At 33.9% G+C, this 19,116-nt stretch overlaps 4 protein-coding genes across 6 annotated transcripts; 3 read left to right on the forward strand and 1 right to left on the reverse strand.

Moving 5' to 3' along the window:
* The first annotated feature begins 2,574 nt into the window (after nt 1–2,574).
* On the forward strand, nt 2,575–5,359 carry LOC128155551 (uncharacterized). 2 transcript variants are annotated; one of them, XM_052817320.1, is made up of 2 exons: nt 2,575–2,984; nt 3,103–5,359. In XM_052817320.1, exon 2 carries the CDS (start codon nt 3,127–3,129, stop codon nt 4,045–4,047), a length of 921 nt encoding a protein of 306 aa, XP_052673280.1. In that variant the 5' UTR covers nt 2,575–2,984; nt 3,103–3,126; the 3' UTR covers nt 4,048–5,359. The 2 variants fall into 2 exon arrangements, with proteins under 2 accessions (XP_052673280.1, XP_052673279.1); XM_052817319.1 differs by having other exon boundaries at nt 2,575–5,356.
* Nucleotides 5,360–6,874: 1,515 nt separating this feature from the next.
* On the forward strand, nt 6,875–9,105 carry LOC128156633 (uncharacterized). Its single transcript, XM_052818853.1, has 5 exons — nt 6,875–6,910; nt 7,559–7,702; nt 7,962–7,999; nt 8,365–8,447; nt 8,668–9,105. The coding sequence occupies exons 1-5, from the start codon at nt 6,875–6,877 to the stop codon at nt 8,919–8,921; spliced, it is 555 nt and encodes a 184-aa protein (XP_052674813.1). The 3' UTR covers nt 8,922–9,105.
* A 675-nt stretch (nt 9,106–9,780) lies between these two features.
* LOC128157062 (progesterone-induced-blocking factor 1-like) lies at nt 9,781–16,208 on the forward strand. The gene is made up of 15 exons (XM_052819419.1): nt 9,781–10,456; nt 10,638–10,757; nt 10,873–11,006; nt 11,128–11,236; nt 11,551–11,732; nt 11,964–12,089; nt 12,186–12,284; nt 12,646–12,811; nt 13,086–13,236; nt 13,846–13,936; nt 14,097–14,199; nt 14,536–14,666; nt 14,835–14,919; nt 15,246–15,419; nt 15,637–16,208. Exons 1-15 carry the CDS (start codon nt 9,896–9,898, stop codon nt 15,730–15,732), a joined length of 2,328 nt encoding a protein of 775 aa, XP_052675379.1. The 5' UTR covers nt 9,781–9,895; the 3' UTR covers nt 15,733–16,208.
* A 504-nt stretch (nt 16,209–16,712) lies between these two features.
* On the reverse strand, nt 16,713–18,988 carry LOC128155744 (uncharacterized). 2 transcript variants are annotated; one of them, XM_052817588.1, is made up of 3 exons: nt 18,723–18,988; nt 18,187–18,369; nt 16,713–16,988 (listed from the first exon to the last, which is right to left on the reverse strand). In XM_052817588.1, exons 1-3 carry the CDS (start codon nt 18,751–18,753, stop codon nt 16,822–16,824), a joined length of 381 nt encoding a protein of 126 aa, XP_052673548.1. In that variant the 5' UTR covers nt 18,754–18,988; the 3' UTR covers nt 16,713–16,821. The 2 variants fall into 2 exon arrangements, with proteins under 2 accessions (XP_052673548.1, XP_052673549.1); XM_052817589.1 differs by lacking the exon at nt 18,723–18,988 and adding an exon at nt 18,620–18,718.
* Nucleotides 18,989–19,116: the final 128 nt, after the last annotated feature.

The raw sequence follows: 19,116 nt of genomic DNA on the forward strand, positions 1-19,116 counted from the left end.
GCATGCGCTCTGTTTTCTGAAAGAAAAACTTCTTGAAAACAAGCTGTTTTATGCTAAAATTGCAAAAATGGCGGGAAAAGGTTGTCTTTACGATGTCATATTTCTTAAATGTGAGCACTTGAATCAAAATGAACATTATGTATAAACATAACATATATATCTGTACAAAGAAATAAAGAATTGAAGTAAAACGACGATGTTCATTTTAGGGGGTCATCTAAGGCGCCCATATCATATATAGTCCAAAGTTTACGAACATTTTTTTTTAAAAGGTACGCAGGTAAATTCATTATTCTTCAAAACATTTAATCAATTCATAAGATGACTAATGATATAATAAATAACCAGATTAATAAATCAATAAACTTTTATTCATAAAAGGAGCAACCGAAAATCAAAATTAAATAACCAACCTAAGCGCATACATGTATACGACTTTTTTTAACTTGTTAGTTGATTAGAAGACCAAGCTTATATTAAAAAAAAAATAAGTCAGCTCATCACAATAGATGTGTTGGTTTTTTGGGGGGTTTGATTTTTTTTTTTAAATTACCCTTGTTTCATTGTTCGAAGAAATAATATGGTACACAAGTAAATCTTTATTGCAAAAATATGAAACAAATAGTAATATACGATTTTTAGGTAAGTGAATCGTATATCTTGATTTATATGGCATCGTTTTCAAAATTGTATATTTATAAATCACGTTGCAAACTTAAAAGTGGAAAATTAGCAAATAGTGAGTGTAAATATATACATAAGGTTAGTTCATGCTCCATTTCACATTTTCCAAAGTAACCAGCAAAGATACCGACATTGTTCTGGTTGTGAAGACATTTCATTTTTTTAAACAAAATGTTTACATCATAAAATCTCGCGTTTCGTAAAAAATGTGCTAAAAAATATGAATATGCGTAACTTTAAAACAAAATTGTAAACACTAACTTTTCACATAATCAATTAAAATACCCCTTACCCATGATTTAGAACCCAATCAATCAAAATAAAAATAAAACATTTCAGTTCTCACCATATCATTGCACCCTGTCTCCCGTTTGATATTTAGAAGAAGAAATATATAATTGTTTTTAAGATCGTCAATTCGAACGGTATTAATTTAAAATTGATAGCCTTTTGGACGAAGGGAGTAATACATTTCCACTTTTTATTCCTTTCCTCTACAAAATTAAGTCAAGATTGTACAGTTAGTTCCCTCGGAGAAGCTTATACAGAGATGGTAATACATTGGAAAATTAAAGTTCCCAACCAACGTATTTTTACTCAAATGTGTTCTCACGTGTTCTTAACGTCGAAGTCGAAACTGTAGATAAGCATCGATTAGATGAAAAAGATTCGAGGTATTCCGAAATCCGTGTAAAAGGTGTTCCAAAAAGGTGTAAAAATAGGTGAAATAAACAATGATGACACATGAATGTTATGGAGGCGCGTGCCTTAGTTCATATTTGGGGTTAAAAAACCATGAAATACTATTTTATTCTATGTATTAATAAATGCCATAATTATCCTTTTTTATGAGAAATTAATATCATATCAATTATTGCAAATTATTGCCACGAATGGTCCACCATATACATGGCCGGAATGTAAAAAAAGGGGGAAAATCCACTATATAGTAGGTTTTCCGTGGGGGTAATCTGGCTATAAAAAGGGGGAAAGCCCACTATATAGTCAGCTTTCCCTGGGGGAAAAACTGCTATGTAGCCATTTTTCCGGGGGGAAGAACTGCTATATAGCCATTTTTCCGGGGGGAAAGATGGCTAGGGGGAAAAGGCACTATATAACACCGGTTCTTTTACTTAAATATTCTTAATTTAAATTGACCGCAAACTTCTTCGTCCTATCGTGATCATGTTCTTGAAAAACTCCCTAATAATTTTTATAAGGGGAAATTGTGCACGTGGGAGGGGGATGGGTTGTTTTTTAGTATATCAAAGTTTGCCAGACACATGAGAGTACTAGTGGAGTTGGGGAAAATATTTACCTTTTTTTTCTTCATTCAAACTTCGAATGATAGTACTGAATGGTCGATTTTCCACATCGATACATAAACAATAAGTTTCCTACGATAACACGAAGGACGAGCAGCTTTGAAATAAAGTGTATCGTCTATCAGTAACTAACTGTAATTTTAAATACTCCATTTGTATTGCACTTAAATGACACAGGATTAATACTTTCTAGAGGCGGACAAGAGGCCAAATTAAAATTGTATCTGAAAATTGTAATGATATAATTATGTGCAATAAATCATTGTAATGACAAATTTTGATTGTGAAGTATGAAATGTTATGTAACAGGCTTTTATGTCAATGTTTTGTTTGATAGAGTTAAAATTTTAGCAAAACTAAAGAACTCGATTAATTCAGTGGAAATTAGCGACAGCAGCGACTTTTAGCTGACGTGTTCGATTATCTTATATCGATGGGGGTGTATATCCGTTTGACAGTGGTTTCTATTAACTCATAAACTTTGTTTTTCCACTAGACGTAAACATAATCGTAAAACTTTCTTTTCCAGTTAGGCTGAGAAAGAAAAGAAATATCTTTAATTCCAATAACTATATGAAGGATGAAAATACAGTAACTTTATAAAAAAAGAAAAAAGGAACAATATTCTAAGTTTCTTTTTACGTCCCTCATGCAAACATAATGTTTAAACAACATTTGATTGATAGCATGGGCCATCATTAAGTCAACTGAAAGAGTTCAAAAGGGCGGACCATCTATATTCCATGGCACATTGGAGTATGAGCATATAAATGCTGAAAAGAAAGCCCGATTTATGCGCACTCAGATGGGTGCATCCCTCCCGTGAATGGGGTGGATTAAGCGCGATCTCACCCATGTGATGGCCGGGGGTTTCTTTGTGGTTCGTAAAAGCCTGGCTGGCCGTTCACCGCTCGTCGCGCAGATTTCCATCAACATGACAATAAAAGGGGATATTCTCCTCTGAATTGCCAATAGGTAACACTTTCGTATAGTTTATGGAATAATGTTAAGTGTTTTCGTCCTTTAAGGATAAATATTAGAGGCTGTCGATGGTTTGGTGATTTTTCTGTGGATTTTGACGGTTATGTTCCAGGTGCAACAGTCGCGGGAATTGGACATGAAGCGTCACAATGAATCGACAAGTTCCTTGTTGAATTTCGTGGACATTGCATCTAGCAATATCAAAATGGCCCTGGACCGACCGACAAAGTCCAAACGGAAGGTCAACCATCGAAAATATCTACAGAAACAGCTAAAGAGTTGTGGAACTGTTCAGCAAGAGGACCACAGCAGACGACAGTTGTCAGGGACCCAACAAATCAAGCTGATGAGAAAGGATGGAGCACAGGCTGGTGTACAGATGAAGTCTCTGCAGGATTTATTCGACCCAAGAACCTTGCATGAGAAATGCTGCGCCGATCCTTGCAGCAAAAGCCGGGGATCGAAGGTACCATTGAGAAAACGAAACCTTCCGCCGTCTTTCTTTCTGGAACCGTCAAGGCCAGAGCAGAGAGACAGTCTAGTTGAGTCGCTTACTTCCGCTCTCCCAGACGATTTTCTGCATTCGTTTCACCGTGCGCCAGAGTTGGATACCCTGTCTTCGGACACGTTGGACTCAATCCTTGGAAATCACGACTTCCAGGAACTCCTCAATGTTGGGCAATGGAACGACTCAAGCAGAGACAGTTCAGAAAGCGACCCCTGTTCATCCAATTCGGATTACAGTGCCTTCAATAATACCGTGTATTTTTCAGAAATTCGTAGTCCAGATGAATTTCCACACGAGGCCTGGTCGTCGTCGCAAACCTGTTCAAACACGTCACAAACAATGTTCACCGATAACGCCAGTTCCCAAGTTTGTCACCAGCCATTTGAACAGCTGCTGTTGCCGGAACCAAAATCAAATCCTGCCTTGTCACCTCGGGACACTTCATCCAAACTGCCAACATTTCCACAAGCTTTCCTTAATAGAGACTGCTTGAGTTCTAGCCAACAGTGGGGAGAGGTTCCTTTCTATTCGTGTTACACATATCTTTGAACACTTCTATTAATCACGTTTGCTTTTTGAAATCGTGGTTGTACTGTATATATCTTTATAGTATAGCATCGTCTTATTCATATTTTAATAAAGGATGTAATTTTTTGTTACATTTATTTTATGTTGAATTTAATGTCATGCGCGGATCCAGAAATTTTTTCCAGGGGGGGGTCCGAAGGATAATTGTGTTTGCCAGGGGGGGGTCCGAGGCATATTTTCGCGATAATTTTACTATGTAAATTTAATAAATTTTCATTTTCCAGGGGGGGTCGGGACCCCCCCGACCCCCTCTCTAGATCCGCGCATGAATGTATTGTAGTGACTGGTCAAATTTTTAAAACGTACTGAATCGTAGTAATAAGTATATATTAAGATTTACAAGTACAGGTGTACATTGATCCGTCTTGTAAGAGAATACAAGTTCAGGTAATGTCAAAGTTATTACATCACAATCAATAAAAATATATTTAGAAATGTTGAGATTTCAATAAACTTCTTGTTGATAAATAGAATATATTTTGACGCTGAAAAAGTAATATACGAATTTTTTTTACTATCAATACTTTATGTGCTATACCACTTCGTGTTTTGATTTGTTGTACTAATATATAAGTAAAAATGACATACTATTAGCGTACTATTCTAATGTTTATTTTAATGCTTAATTCAGCTCATTTTACTTCAAACCCTGTTTTGAATTGAATTGATATTTACATGAATTATTTATTGTTGATTAATAATATTAATGTACGATTGACGTCAAACACACTCGTACGATTCGTCTCTTATATCGCTCTACAAATAATGCTCACAGACGTATTTTTTATTCAATCTTCTGTCTCTTGTTGTATCACCGAAAACTCGTTAAATTAATTTCACGATCTCCTCATGTTATATGTACACGTAATGTTTGTTTGTTCCAATAAAATATCAGTCTGTTCTGAAAATCATGTGAGAACTGATTAATTAACTTTACCCACCCCACCCACTGTAGCATAAACCCAATGCCATCACACTATAGTATATGCAGCAGAATCATCATCACTCGATCAAAGAAGACCCATGTGACCAATCTAATTTCAAGATAAACTCGATTAAAAGAAGTTTGATTATGGATATTAATACATGTAAGTAATTATATAATAAACATATTGATACTTCATCCATTACTGTAAGAGTGAAAAAATGAGGAAATAATCAGTTTCGAATTTTGACAGTGGGCACAATCATTCCTGTTGGCGTTGGTAGCGCTCGATTTAAATTATATTGAACAATTTTCTGTGATAATTCATCTCTCTCTTTCTCTCTCTCGTTACGGATAAGGCTTTTTTCTACTTGTAACTAATTTGATTTAACATATTTACTGCTTTTATAACTTGCACTGCATAAATTGCATGTAATTTCACGTCAAAGGAAGCATAAATAAAGAGACGAGTGAAGGAAAGATGGAATCTTTCTGATCCGTATGCAATAATTCGTTCATGCAGGTGTTCGTTTCATGCGATGTTAACTATTCCTCTGTTTTCATCTCGAACGACTCAATATAAAGCTCGCCTTCTTCGGTCCTTGCAGTCAGTTTGAAAAGGACTAAACAGTCAATCTGTCAAGAGTTGCTCGGTTGTGTTGAGAAATGGCCTGTTATATCTAAAGTTGCTCGCAAAATTAAGATGCATAAACTCGCGGTGTTTAACATTCATGAACAGGACACTTAAGTAGACACTAACTCTCAAGTAACGGCTGGATTAAAATCTGGTTGAATTTTAACGTTCATTTCAAGGTTGTGAGAAAATATTCTCCATCCTATTTTCCTTCTTGTATTGAATGGTGAACTTTTTACATAAAAAGTAAAACGTAGATAGTATTTATTTTGTAAATTGGTGATTAAATTATAACAGAGTATATATTTGTACGGTTTCAAAGTACTTGTAAATCGTTTGTATGATTTAAAAAAAATGTAAATTATGCAGCTGAAAATTAAAAAATTTATCCTTTTTACAGTTCTCTAAATAGTTTGAAATATCCGTTTTGATAATTTTAGATTATTTTAATAGTTGTGTCTATAACTTACTTGTTTCTACAAGTTACTTAACTGTGTTTATAATGCACCTAAAATTGTGCAATTGAGAAAAGTTTTTTATTATTAAGAAATTACAAGAATTGAGGTCAATTTGAGAGTATGTGAGAAAGTCGATATGACAAGTTCAAAATGCCGTTACGGTAAATATGATATAAAAACGTTATTGTGATAATTAATTGAAGTAACATCAAGATAATTATAAATTTCATCGAACGATATCGTTTTTGAATAATAATCTACGAATTTATTAAAAAAAAAAAACCACCACTACCTTTAAAGTTTGAAAACTCATGTCCTGTCCGGAAGGAATTTTATTGAAAGCACTCAAACATCGCAGAAGAAGAAGAAAAAAATGAATCCGGGTGGTTTCGCTCCGATCGCTTGTTCGCCCTGAGAGGTTTCGCTCCGAATGCATGATCGCCCCGAGTGGATTCGCCCCGATTGTATTAATAAACACTACAATACACACTGCTTGTTGCTTTGGTTTTTTAATATGTAATTTAAATTATTTCTATCTATACATAAGTGGTAAATTAAATGTTTTAGAAAGTAATTTAGTTTAATTAGACAATAATTTTATACACATCGCCTGAGCAGTTTAATTAGTCGGCAATTAATCCATCATCAATAAAACCGTTAAATAAATAGCTTTGATTGCGATCTAATTTGGAGAACTAAATGATGAGTATCTCAAAAATTCGTTAGCGCGTATTTTTTGGAACCAGTATTCAGAAAGAGTATAGCGAAGAAATGGTTCGTGAATGCTGCCTCTACTGCCATAAGTTGGTGAGTACCTAAAATATAATGCATTATATGATAGGATAGATTATAAAATGATATAAATAATGCATAAAATTCCATAAGATGCTCGCATATACATGTTAAATTAATGTATTCATTATATTTTCAATCGGACTTTGAATATTTTCTATTTTGCAAGCTATATGATATTTTTTTTTTATGTCCATTGCATATATATATATATTACCAATGTCATATTTTATAAACTGATTATAATGATCATATATATGTAGAAGAATTAATCGTTCTTAAGAATTTTCCCTTGTTAAATTAAATATTACATTTACCAGACTTATTCCAGACAGAGTAATTGCAAATAATTATATCAAATAGTGTTGATATACAGTATAAAAATAGGAATAACAAAAAGAAAATTTATTATTAAATCTTCAATACTATTTGATAAAGTTTATTCATTGATTTATGAATAATATTGATTTTATAATAATAATATCCATAAATATATTAAAAAAGAAATGCATACATAGACTAAACATTGTTTTATGAAGTGTACTTGGTATAATTTTGAAAGAGATATACGTATAAATAATTTAAATAAATAATTTAAATAATATTAATTTAATTTAAGAAGTACCTTTCTGGAACTATTATAAATTATGAATTATTTTGCAGATGGACCTTGGATTCATATCTTCAGATGAATTCTTGGTGAAGGACATCCAATGGGAGGGGTTTCGACACATCGTATTTGCCACCAGATACCAACTAGAACTCCTGGCAGAGACCAAGGTTTGGTACATGGATGGAACCTTTAAGGTAATTTTTGAAATGAATTATATATGTTCATAATTAATCGCTGTAAGTTTACCTCTTCTTATGATGAGCTAAGTTTATAAAATAAATATAATAAAAATGTATACTATTATTCTCATAAATGTTCATAATCTATATCAATAAATGTATTTTCTGTGTGTGTGTGTGTGTGTGTGTGTGTGTGTGTGTGTGTGTGTGTGTGTGTGTGTGTGTGTGTGTTAAATTGTGATTCAATATTTACTATATTCATGTTATATTGCAGATTGTACCAGACTTCCTGAAGCCAAGGGGACAATTGCTGTAATTACATGGTTTCGTCAGAAGAGATGGGAAAGAACAACAATTTCCACTGGCATTTGCACTGATGCCATCAAGGCAGGAGTCGGATTATGTAAAGGTAGAATAATTGTTTTATGTTGTTGTATATATACCATTCAAGTACATTTATAGTATTATAATTAATAAAAATCAAGCATAAAATGCATACAATTAATGAGTTTTATTTTATTGTCTTATAGGTCTTCAATGCCATTCTTGAAGCTCTTCCATTAAGGCCAGCTGTTGAGATGTTTATGGTGGACTTTGAGCTAGGTAAAAGGCTTTTAAAAAATCTTGAATATATGTTATAAATAGCATCGATAATTAACTACAAAAAAAATCGACAGACAGTGGATGAACCATTCCGTCTTCCACCCATCATCATGGACCGTCTACCGCCAGGCCGTCAGGACCAACAATGATGTAGAAGGTGATTATATATTGCAAATAATTTTTGTGATAATAATTTTGTTATTTTTTGAAAATGAATTTAAACATTGTGTTCTATAGATATGCATAAAAGTATTTATTTACAAAAAAGTAAACTGTCTTGTGAACAATAACTGCATATAATTATTAATTATTAACCTGATTCTTTTTGAATTTTTGGAAAATGGCATTAATGAATATATTATTTGTATTTATTAAAGGTTGGCATCACAGGGTTAACGGCAAAGCTGGACATCGGGGATGCACCTTCTACAAGCTTGTCCCTCTTCTTTTCCATGAGGCAAAGTTGGTGGAGACTCGTGTGTCCAGCGAGAACCTCTTCAGGGATGTAAGACAGTCATCATCTGCAACCCAGAAGAAATTGACAGAGGCCTGGGAGCAGTATGATGCAGGACAGTTGTCAACTGGACACTTTCTACGGTTCTGCGGTACCGTGTATGCTCCATGCGAGTGACTTGATACTACTGTGATTTCCGGCTGTGCAAATTAAGTGTGCGAGTGACACCCATAGTGAACTAATAGACTATCACTAGTGCTTTGAATTTGACTTTGATAGTGCACCTACCTCCTCAATCACTAGTGCTTTTTTTTAAAATATGTGTTGATGTATGTTGATGTGTTTTCTCAATATTTTCTATGACTTTTATATAACAATAAATCTATAAAAGTTTACATGTCTTCTTCTGTTCTTCTGTTCACCATATAATTTAGTTAAAGAGTAATAGATGATAAAGATCACAACAGCATAATTATCTATATATACAAGATGAATACTACATAATTAATTAAGAAAACCTATGAACATTATACATAGTGAAATCACGGAAAATTTGCAAAAAATGATTTCACTCCCATGACAATGACATTACAAATGTTCATAAATGCATTAAGAAAGCAATGTATGTAATGTTAAAATTTTACCTAACTAAGTGAAATCACGGACATATAATGGCTCAAGGAAAATTGGCTAAAAATGCCTTCACTATACACAAATGTTTATAAAAGGCATTAATTAAGACGGCTAGATATCATATATTGAAAAGGGGCGAAACCACTCAGCGCGAAACCTCTCAGGGCAGATGATATAAACCATCGAAATTTCTTATAATTCATCGTGGAGAGTTTTTCGGGATTGATATATCATTGCGATAATTAGCTTAATTAGTTGAATAAGTGGGTTGACCACAGTTTGCTCCCTTGTGGGAGATCTTCAACTGAACCGGGAATTGAAATCAAGATTAGACTTGTTTTCATCAGAATCTTTAAAGCGCTTCGATGTAACGGTAACTATTTTGGAATAATTGAAGAACCTCACTTACATTGATGCATAAACACCCGGATAAAAACAATTTGTTCAAAAGTTGACAGTAACGACCAAGCATTTGATCTGTACATAATTGGGAAAATAATGACTTAAAGTTAACAGAAATGGCTGCAATAGATTTATCCAAAACGTTTGATGAAATGGAGTCGGATGAACTCAGTTTGGAAACGTCTGTTCCAACTGATTTGACTCTATCGCCAGACCGAGAAAATGGACACACAGACGATCGCAGGGATAGGAAATCTAAAGTAACAAGACAGTTGATAGAAAGAAAACAATTAATGCACGACATGCAACTTCTAAGAATTGAGTTATCTCAAAAGAATTTAACTCTCGAAAACATGAAAGCCGAATCTCTTAATAGGGTTGAAGAGTTGGAAGAAAAACTTAATGATGCTTTACATCAAAAGCAAATTCTTGCAGCTCGTCTTGAATCACAGTTATCTATTCAAGAACAAGAATCAAAACGGCGACAAGAATTGATAAAATCGGAATTGGAAGAAGTCCGTCAACGACAGAAACAATTAGAATCAACAAATGAACGTTTAGAAGAAAAGGCGGGGAATGTCAGGAGAACTTTGAGAGATTTAGATATTACAGAGGATAAATATTATGAACTACGGGGTCAGAGTGAGGAAGACATTTCACTGCGAGAGTATGTGGCGGTAAGCTTTGCACTATACATAAATTATACTTTATCAGTTTATGTTCATTATAAGTATACATGTTTGAACATCATCATTCCAAAACTGAATTGAAGATCTGTATCAGTGCCCAGAATTACAGCACATCTATGCCTTCAGTCCACTGCACAGTCATAGTAATGTGTCTATTTTCATTTTTCAGATGAAAATGTTTGAAGCAGTCCGTCCACTTCAAACTGAAATAGATCAGATGCGGCTAAGAAATAAAACATTAGAAGATCAAACTAAATCATTTTCCAAAGAAGTTTTAGAGTTACAGGAGGTATGATGTGCAACTTTTAATTAATGCACTATCTATAGATTAGAAGGTATGACATGATTTATATTTTATATCAAAGTTAAAAATGGGTTCCAAGTGTTGTGCTTGTATTTTACAGAAATTAGATGCTGAGCGACAGGAGCACGGTGAATTACGCATAAAACACCAGAGAATGATCATTGATTTCTCTGACACAAAGTCACAAGTCAAACACGATAACTTCAAAGTTGAAAACTATGACAGGGTGAAAATGTAAATATAGTTTTTAATTATCAAATATTGATAAGAACTGAAAATGCTTGTTGTACTGCACATATTTCTGTTGAACTTGATCTATGTTTAAACAATTTTGATTTGTTTGTGTTTTACATAGTGAAAGGGATGGATTAGAACATGATCGTTTGGACATTCAGAGGCAGCTATCAGTACTAGAGGGAGCTCATCAAACCCTGACCAAAGAAAGGGATGACCTACACAGTGAGGTAGGATGGCAGAAATTTAGATTTGTCAATTTGAAGAAAAGAAAGTAACATTGGCTGGGCCAATACATACGCAATTTCTGGGCAATGCTGGCAATGTTAATATTCTTTTAAATCGGCCAATATTAAGGGGGTGCTGGGTTTCAGAGGTGCCGGTTTTGAGAAGTTTCACTTTCCATATCCCACTGAATTTGGTGATGGGAAATTCCTACAATGTCTGTAACTGTTAACTCTGCATGAAACAACAAAGAAAGCATTTTACTGTATAAATATATCCAATGTACCAATGCTTATTTCATGTATGTCTATTTCCTTAGCTGTCTGCAGCCAAGCAATCTCTGTCCTTGCTAAAACAAGACAAGGAGTACCTGACTAAACAGGTTTCAGACCTGACCAACAGGTGTACATACGCTGAGGAAAAGGTACAGCAGTCTGGTCATGAACTTGAGGACGCAAAGCGGGCCCGAGAGGAGATGTATGAAAAATATGTTTCCTCCAGGTAAGCAAACTTTACAGTTATTTGTGAATTCAAATGTTGAAGTTATCTTTGCTTTATTTTTGGAAATCTGTGTATCTGATTAGGAAAAGAAAAAAATGAAGGGTATTAAAGTTTTGATAGTAATTTAAATTGTATATTAATGTTTGATTACAATGTACATGTAGTTGTGTTTTCTTAGAAAAGGAAAAAATTATTTTCAAACTCATCATGTGTACATGTGTACTTTTAAAGGGACCAGTATAAGACAGAGTACGAGAATAAACTACGAGAAGAACTGGAACAGATCAGACTAAAAACAAATGGAGAGATTGACAGACTGCGAACCAGTACAAAGGAGATGTTTGAAAGGGAAAACAGGTATGGGACTGTGTACATTCATTGTTGCATTAACAATAATAAGCTCTTATTCCGAAGGTATCAGAACTAAAGAATAGTTCAAAATCAATGTTGCAGGAATTTACGAGAGGCAAGAGATATGGCAATATCTGAGAAAGACAGAGCCGTCGCCACAGAGAGGGAAACATCAACAAAATACGAGCAGTTACTTACAGAGTAAGTACAGATACCATGTGTACAATTACAGTAAATTAATGAAAAGTTATTTCCATAACACTTTACATTTTAAAGATTAAATTAAGAAAAAGTGAAGGAACTGTCGAGTACCTTTGGATAATCCACTCTAACCAACCTTTTCGGACACTTGAATAATGAAATGAAATTTTGAAAAAAAAATTAATTTCTCTAATACATGTATCTATAATGCTAACTGACATTGATACACATTTTCTATTTGAGCACAGTTTTTAACAGGAATAAGAAAATCAAATATTAGTGGCCTGGTTTTAGCAGTTTGTGCTTTATAAACTGCAGTGATGTACAAAGACAAAAATGCATGTACCATTTTCTCCAATAGCTTTCGCCAAGTGCAGATGCATGGTGACAGTAAGACAGCAGGGCTACAGAACGAGATGAAGCTGAAGAGCTTTGAGCTGGAGAGGCTACAGATGGTGCATGAGGATACGCTCCGTAACCTGGGCCAAGCCAAGCTGGACATTGAGAAGCTGGAGAAGAAGTCGGAGGTGGGTGGGAGGGTCCATTATTTGGCCTTTAGAAGAATTACCAGTACTTCATACTAGTATACATACTGATATATTGGGAATACATATACATGTATATCAGTTTATTGCATTTGATACCCATATATTGGTACATGTATATGTGTATGGATGATTATCGTATGATGTTTATTGCATATGATAATATTCACCATATATAATGACACTGTATAATTTCAATACATAACATGTGACACCATAAAACCATTGACTTATAAGTTGAAGATGGATATTTCAGGTGTTGACCAAGGAGTACTACACTCTCCAAGCCGGGATGGACAAGAAAGTGGCAGAGTTAGAAGCACAGATGTCGGAGAAAAACGCCAAGATTCAGATGTATGAACGCGTGGAGAAAGAGCTAGACGAGGTGGTGCTCCAGGCAGCACATGGTCAGTAGCACTGGCTTTTACAGCGGTTTTGTCAGTAGGACAGGCTGTTACTGGGGTTTTGTCAGTAGCACAGGCTGTTACTGGGGTTTTGTCAGCAGCACAGGCTGTTACTGGGGTTTTTTTGTTGCCTTTTTAAAGGAGTGTTATCTTTAGGAAATGAATAGTTTGATGATATAGTAACAATAATAAAAGTGACAGCTGCATTAATAATGAACTTATTTTCTCACCATATGTCATATTAAAGGAATAAGCAAAGTGAACTGGAAAATTTTCAGGGTTTTTATTTGCAAAAAAAATTTTTTTTCTACAAAAATAATCAATATCTGCTGATGCCAAATAAGAACTTGCAATGATTTATTGCTTAGTGTGGTTTTATTTAGTGAAGATCAATAGTAGAACATGTATTATTATGATGGGATCAAGTTGCAATGCATAATTTATGTTAATAGGCAATACAATGTACTGATATTAGATAATAATAATCAAGAGATAGATATTGAGTAGGAAATTTTAATTTTCAAATTTAAAGTTTAAACTTTGTAGTTAGTTTACATTTCAGGATATAAAGAGAAATTTGTAATTCATGTAGTGTCAAATCTTATATTTCAGTTGAAGATGATCAAGAGGCAGAGAAAGTTCTCTTTTCCTATGGTTATGGTGCTAATGTTCCAACAACATCAAAACGACGGTTACAGCAAAGGTACAGAACTGGTGTATCCCTGTGCAACTTTTTTGTCAACACTTCATTACTTGTATAGACAACAGAATTAAGCCATCCCTGACATCCATCTTCCTTTTTATTACATATATCCTCCAGAGTCAGAGTGCACTACCAGTAATCAGAGAGTTTTTTTCCACAGTGTTCATTTAGCCAGACGAGTTCTTGCCCTTGAGAAAATAAACACCCAACTGCGTCAAGACTTGGAGAGAGAGAAAACCAAAATTAAACAGCTTGCTGAAGAGGTAATTCTTCTTTTTTTCCTTTATTTTGAATAAATCAATACTAGATATCAACACAGAGATGTTAAGATAATGTGACTCGGGTAAAAAAAAAATGTTTCCTTTGTTAGATTTTGTTAATGACAAAGTTCACCCTCCCTCCGTAAATATTGATTGCAGTGTTGTACCTTGTATATGTACCTGTGACAGCTTTCACCAATGAAAACCCAGACCATTTGATGATGCTTTTTTTAAGCTTGTATAAATGAAAAAATGATGGAGATCGATGTTAGTTCTTCTACATAGGTAAATGTATTTCGAATAGATGTCAGGTATATTCAAGTTGGTGCTGTATTTCAGCTCAAGAACAACAATACGATATTAGACCAAGCCCAGCAGCCATACAACTATCTGATAGACAGTGTGCGACAAAGGGATGCTCAGATCAACAAGCAGAAAGAACACATTGCTAACTTGGAGGCAGATGTACAGTAGGTTCTTTTACATGACAAACCATTTGTCAAACGATCTGGAAATACTTTTGCACCACATATTCATTTCAATTTTTTCAATACCTGCCACCATCCTCAACAATTATTGTACAAAATTAATGATATTTTAAATAGAATATTTAAGAATTAAACAATGTCTTGTTCCAGACAACTAGAAAAGGAGAGAGACGATCTAGTCAGAACCAAAAACAACATGTCTCTGGATTTGGAACGCCTACTCAATCAAAAAGAGGTTCGTTGGTTTCATTTTTACTGGTTTTTGTTCAGCCTATCAGTTTGTTGTACTTTATCAAATAAATATATGTGTCAGAGTTGCATTAATTAGAACAACTTTTAACATGCCTGGGTAAATACAATTAGTGATGTCTCTCTTTTAAAAGAGAAAATAAAGTTTAATTGCCGGTAATTAAAATTTTCACAAAAGATTTTATAAACAAAATGGAAATATAGTCAGGATTAGAATGCAATATACATGTTTCTCTACTTGCAGTTTTATAAAATATTAAATATTAAACAAATTTAAAAACAATCTCTGAATTCTTTCTTGTATATTTCTAGGAGATGTCGGTGATGAAACAAGTGGTGATGAACTTGTCTAATCGCCAGTACGGGGAAAAAAAGACAAAGTCTCGAGATCTTGCAAGACCCAAAAGTCCATCCACGCACAAAACATTTGGATCCTTTGAGCCACATGATGAACCAGAGATTGTAAAACCTGGCTTTATAACAGTTGTAAGTCTACTTTTGTACTCGATTAAAGCTGATTCTTAATTGTCAAATATCAGATCTTTGATACTTTCTTGCATTTACTTTCATAAATCTTTTGTGAATTTTTGTGTGTTCTTATGAACTTTAAACTGAATCAGAAATTTGACATGGCAGAAAAATCTTGGTAGGGGTAGCATCATCTAAATTTAAGCTTTTAACCCAGTTATGAATTCAATTTCAGACAAACGATAAATCCCATTGGTCCAAAAAACTGAAACAGAAGAACACAGAACAATCCACAAAGTTCTCCAAAGTGTATGCCACTGCCAAATCCTGACCCCCCCCCCCCCCCCAATCCAGCTCAGGCTCACCATGTTACAAATATACCATAATAAACAGTGACTCGGAATGTCCGAGGAAAATAATGGACTGTGATAAATGTAGTGTGGAAGGAGATGGAGGTTGTTGATTTTATACATTGGATAGATTGGATAAAGGCAGAAAACAGGCTAGATTGTAAATACTTTTACATCAATATGTAATTTCTGGTACCAGTACTTGTATTAAGCAATTGATAAATATTAGAATAATAGAATTTTGAGCAGGTTTTTGCTTTTGAACCTTTTATTCCAGTTCAAATTTCAGTCAAATAATGAGCAGTTGATTTAGAATTAGAAAACAAAAATAAAAGTAAACAAATCATGTCACTAATGCTATTTTAGTACTTTTATCAGATACGTATTTAGTAATATTTGTTATTGTAAATGTATTTTTTGTAAATATATTTGAAACAATAAAATTTTATAAATTCCATTACAGTATTTTTAATCATTAACTGGTGTTGTTTGTTTACATGCATAGATAAGTTGTGAATTTTTATTATCTTGCTTGATGTATAAATGGTCATGGTTGGAAATGTATACACCATAATTTTCCTAAATCATCTATTGGATTAATCCTGTTGGAGGTCAGAAGCAGAGTTTCATTCTGAGGCATTACAATACAAATCTTTATCAGGGTTGGGAGCATCGTCATTCATACAAGTCCAATATGGACCAGATTGTTGAGATTTCATCCTTTAGGACCAACACACAATAAATGTACCTTTATATTTCCTTTACTTGACACCTGAATATTTCTGCAACAACAGATACATATCAGGTGAGATGACGGTTGTTATTTTGGTAAAAGCTGGAACTAAGTGTGCCCAAAAAGTCACCTGGTTTGTATAAATCATGTTAAGGTAAACACTCCATATCGTAATTACTTTTTCGCATTTATTTGATCTTTTATTGGATATAAACACAAACAAACACGATAAGAAATAAGTTTAATGGTGCCAAGGTAAAAGGTCCTAAATTTGAACAGTATAAAATATGACTAGAATATTCCAGAGTTTCGTTTCAAACACTCATTGTATATGACGTCAATTTACACTGGCGGCTTTGATTGGTTGAGAGTGACTGACATCACGAGACTGTCTGTGATTTAAAGTCGGCGTTAAAAATCCATAGAAATCTTTATATCCCACTTGCTGGGCCTTGTTCCTTCTTTCATCTTCAAACGCTATGTATCGAACTTCTCTCTGTATTACTGCAAACAATGAAAAAGGCAACAATAAATAGAAGACTCTGTTTTCAATCTGGATTAAACTCTATGAAATGTTTTAATTTTGCTTCAACAAATATTGGAGGATTACCCCAACATTTCAGTTAATCGGTTGATCAATATATTCAGGAAGCATTTAAAGAACATTTATTCGCTTGCTGGAGGGATCTCCGAATTCGGAACACATTTTACTTGCTGGTTTATTTCCTAATGCACCAAACTTCAAAGGAATGAATAAATCTTAAATGTTCTCATCCAGTCATTATGTAACTTAAAATAACGTTGTCATTATGTCATTTCCATGACAGAATTTTTCATTAAATCTCTTCTTGATCCGAAAGGCGCCTGCTTATTAAATCAAGTAAGCTACAATTGATTCAAACCGCCTTAAAGTTCACTTGACAAGATTATGAGTTATAGATTTTGTTAATCTTCTGAATTGCTCTGACACATTCTGCCTATTAATCAACACAAAACACAAGTTCTTATCGATCTGTATGGAAAATGTTCGATTCTAATGTCTTGCCACGAAGTAAGAAATCTATAAATTCAATTCCATTACTCGGTCTTAAGTTATTGTACCCTGTTATTTTTTTATATGAATAATTTTTTCTCTTGGTGGGAATTTTATCGAAAGAAAAGAAATGAGTTTTTTGTTGAGAACCACTGAGAATTTGGTTTGTTGGTTCAATTTTCTGCTGCGAAAGACGAAATCAAACTTATAATATCTGTATAATTAATTGCTCAAACTACACATACTTGAAACACGTTCAGAGAGCAACAGCGTTCAAAAGAAACAATGCAACAGATATGGTTTGGGTTTTCTCAAGAAAGCAGATGCGACAAATACACACAAGAATCAAAGTTCATGCGATAAAACGAAACCTTTAAAACAAGGGTATCTGTAAATCAAACAGAGTACCTATAGAAACTATGATAAAACGATTGAACTTGCTAATCTACGATTTTATTACGTACAAGTAGGTATCAGTACTGTGAAGTATACTCCCCTTCAGCTATCACACGAGTTTAACACCAAGTTTAAATTCTTAAGGATAAAAAAAATTTAATATTTCAAAGAGAATATTTGTTTCGCCTCATTCCTTGTTGACATCCCTTTATATGTATCTAATTTAATATAATCGGATGAAAATTGTTTATTCTCTCTCTCTCTCTCACTTACATTCAGGAGACGGCAGAGTGTTATGAATCTCCGTTTTAGATTTCCGTAGGGTGCCATACAGGTTGAATTTCCTGACCTCCACTTGGACGCTGGGGGGACGGAATATTCCCGGGATGGTCAGGGTCTCCTCGGTCCGATGCCGGTGTCGTCTGCGCCGGGTCTCGAGGGTGGACCGAGTTCTGTCTAAATCCACACAGTTTATTTCATTAAACTGAACAAATAAGACCCAAAAACACAAAGAACCAACTATGGTCCTTTTATTTATGGTAATTAAAAATGAATTGATAAATTATTGAACCTATAAATAAAATATGTAAAAAACAGAAAATAATAAGAGTGTTGAACTGCGAGATTTCCATTGAAAAATATAATTAAAGTAAATTAGTACTTTACGAGGTATTTACCAAATAGAAATAAGATACAAACTTGTTACCTATGACATTCATTCCAAGGTAATTATAATTTTACCATGGTGCACATATTATGCACAAGATTTTTAATTCGAGCTCATTAAAAAAAATGTTAAATCTTCTTACCTCTGAATATGCTCGGAAACTTTATGACCATTTCACCTCCTCAATCTCGAATTGTTTGGTTTGGAAATTCTATCTACACAAGTTTTAAGATTAAAAACATTGTCGATTTAAAGATTAATAAAGTAACATATCACATTGCGGAAACCAAGGAAGATTATGACATGACACAAAATTAAAAATCTGCCTTGATTCCTTATTGCTCGTTAATGCGGACACGTTAAAACGGCTTAAATGTCCGGATTTAAACTTCCAACTGTTTACCCGTCAGGGGAAGGGGATATTATATATCATAAGCACGGGAGTAAATCAAACAAAGGCGGTAATGGCTTTGGTCTTAGTGGGTTTATGACCGTTAAAAGTGTTTCTTTGTAACTGCGCTTATAGACAATAAATC

The sequence above is a fragment of the Crassostrea angulata genome, chromosome 7, assembly GCF_025612915.1.
Source record: "Crassostrea angulata isolate pt1a10 chromosome 7, ASM2561291v2, whole genome shotgun sequence".
Taxonomy (NCBI): Eukaryota; Metazoa; Mollusca; class Bivalvia; order Ostreida; family Ostreidae; genus Magallana; species Magallana angulata.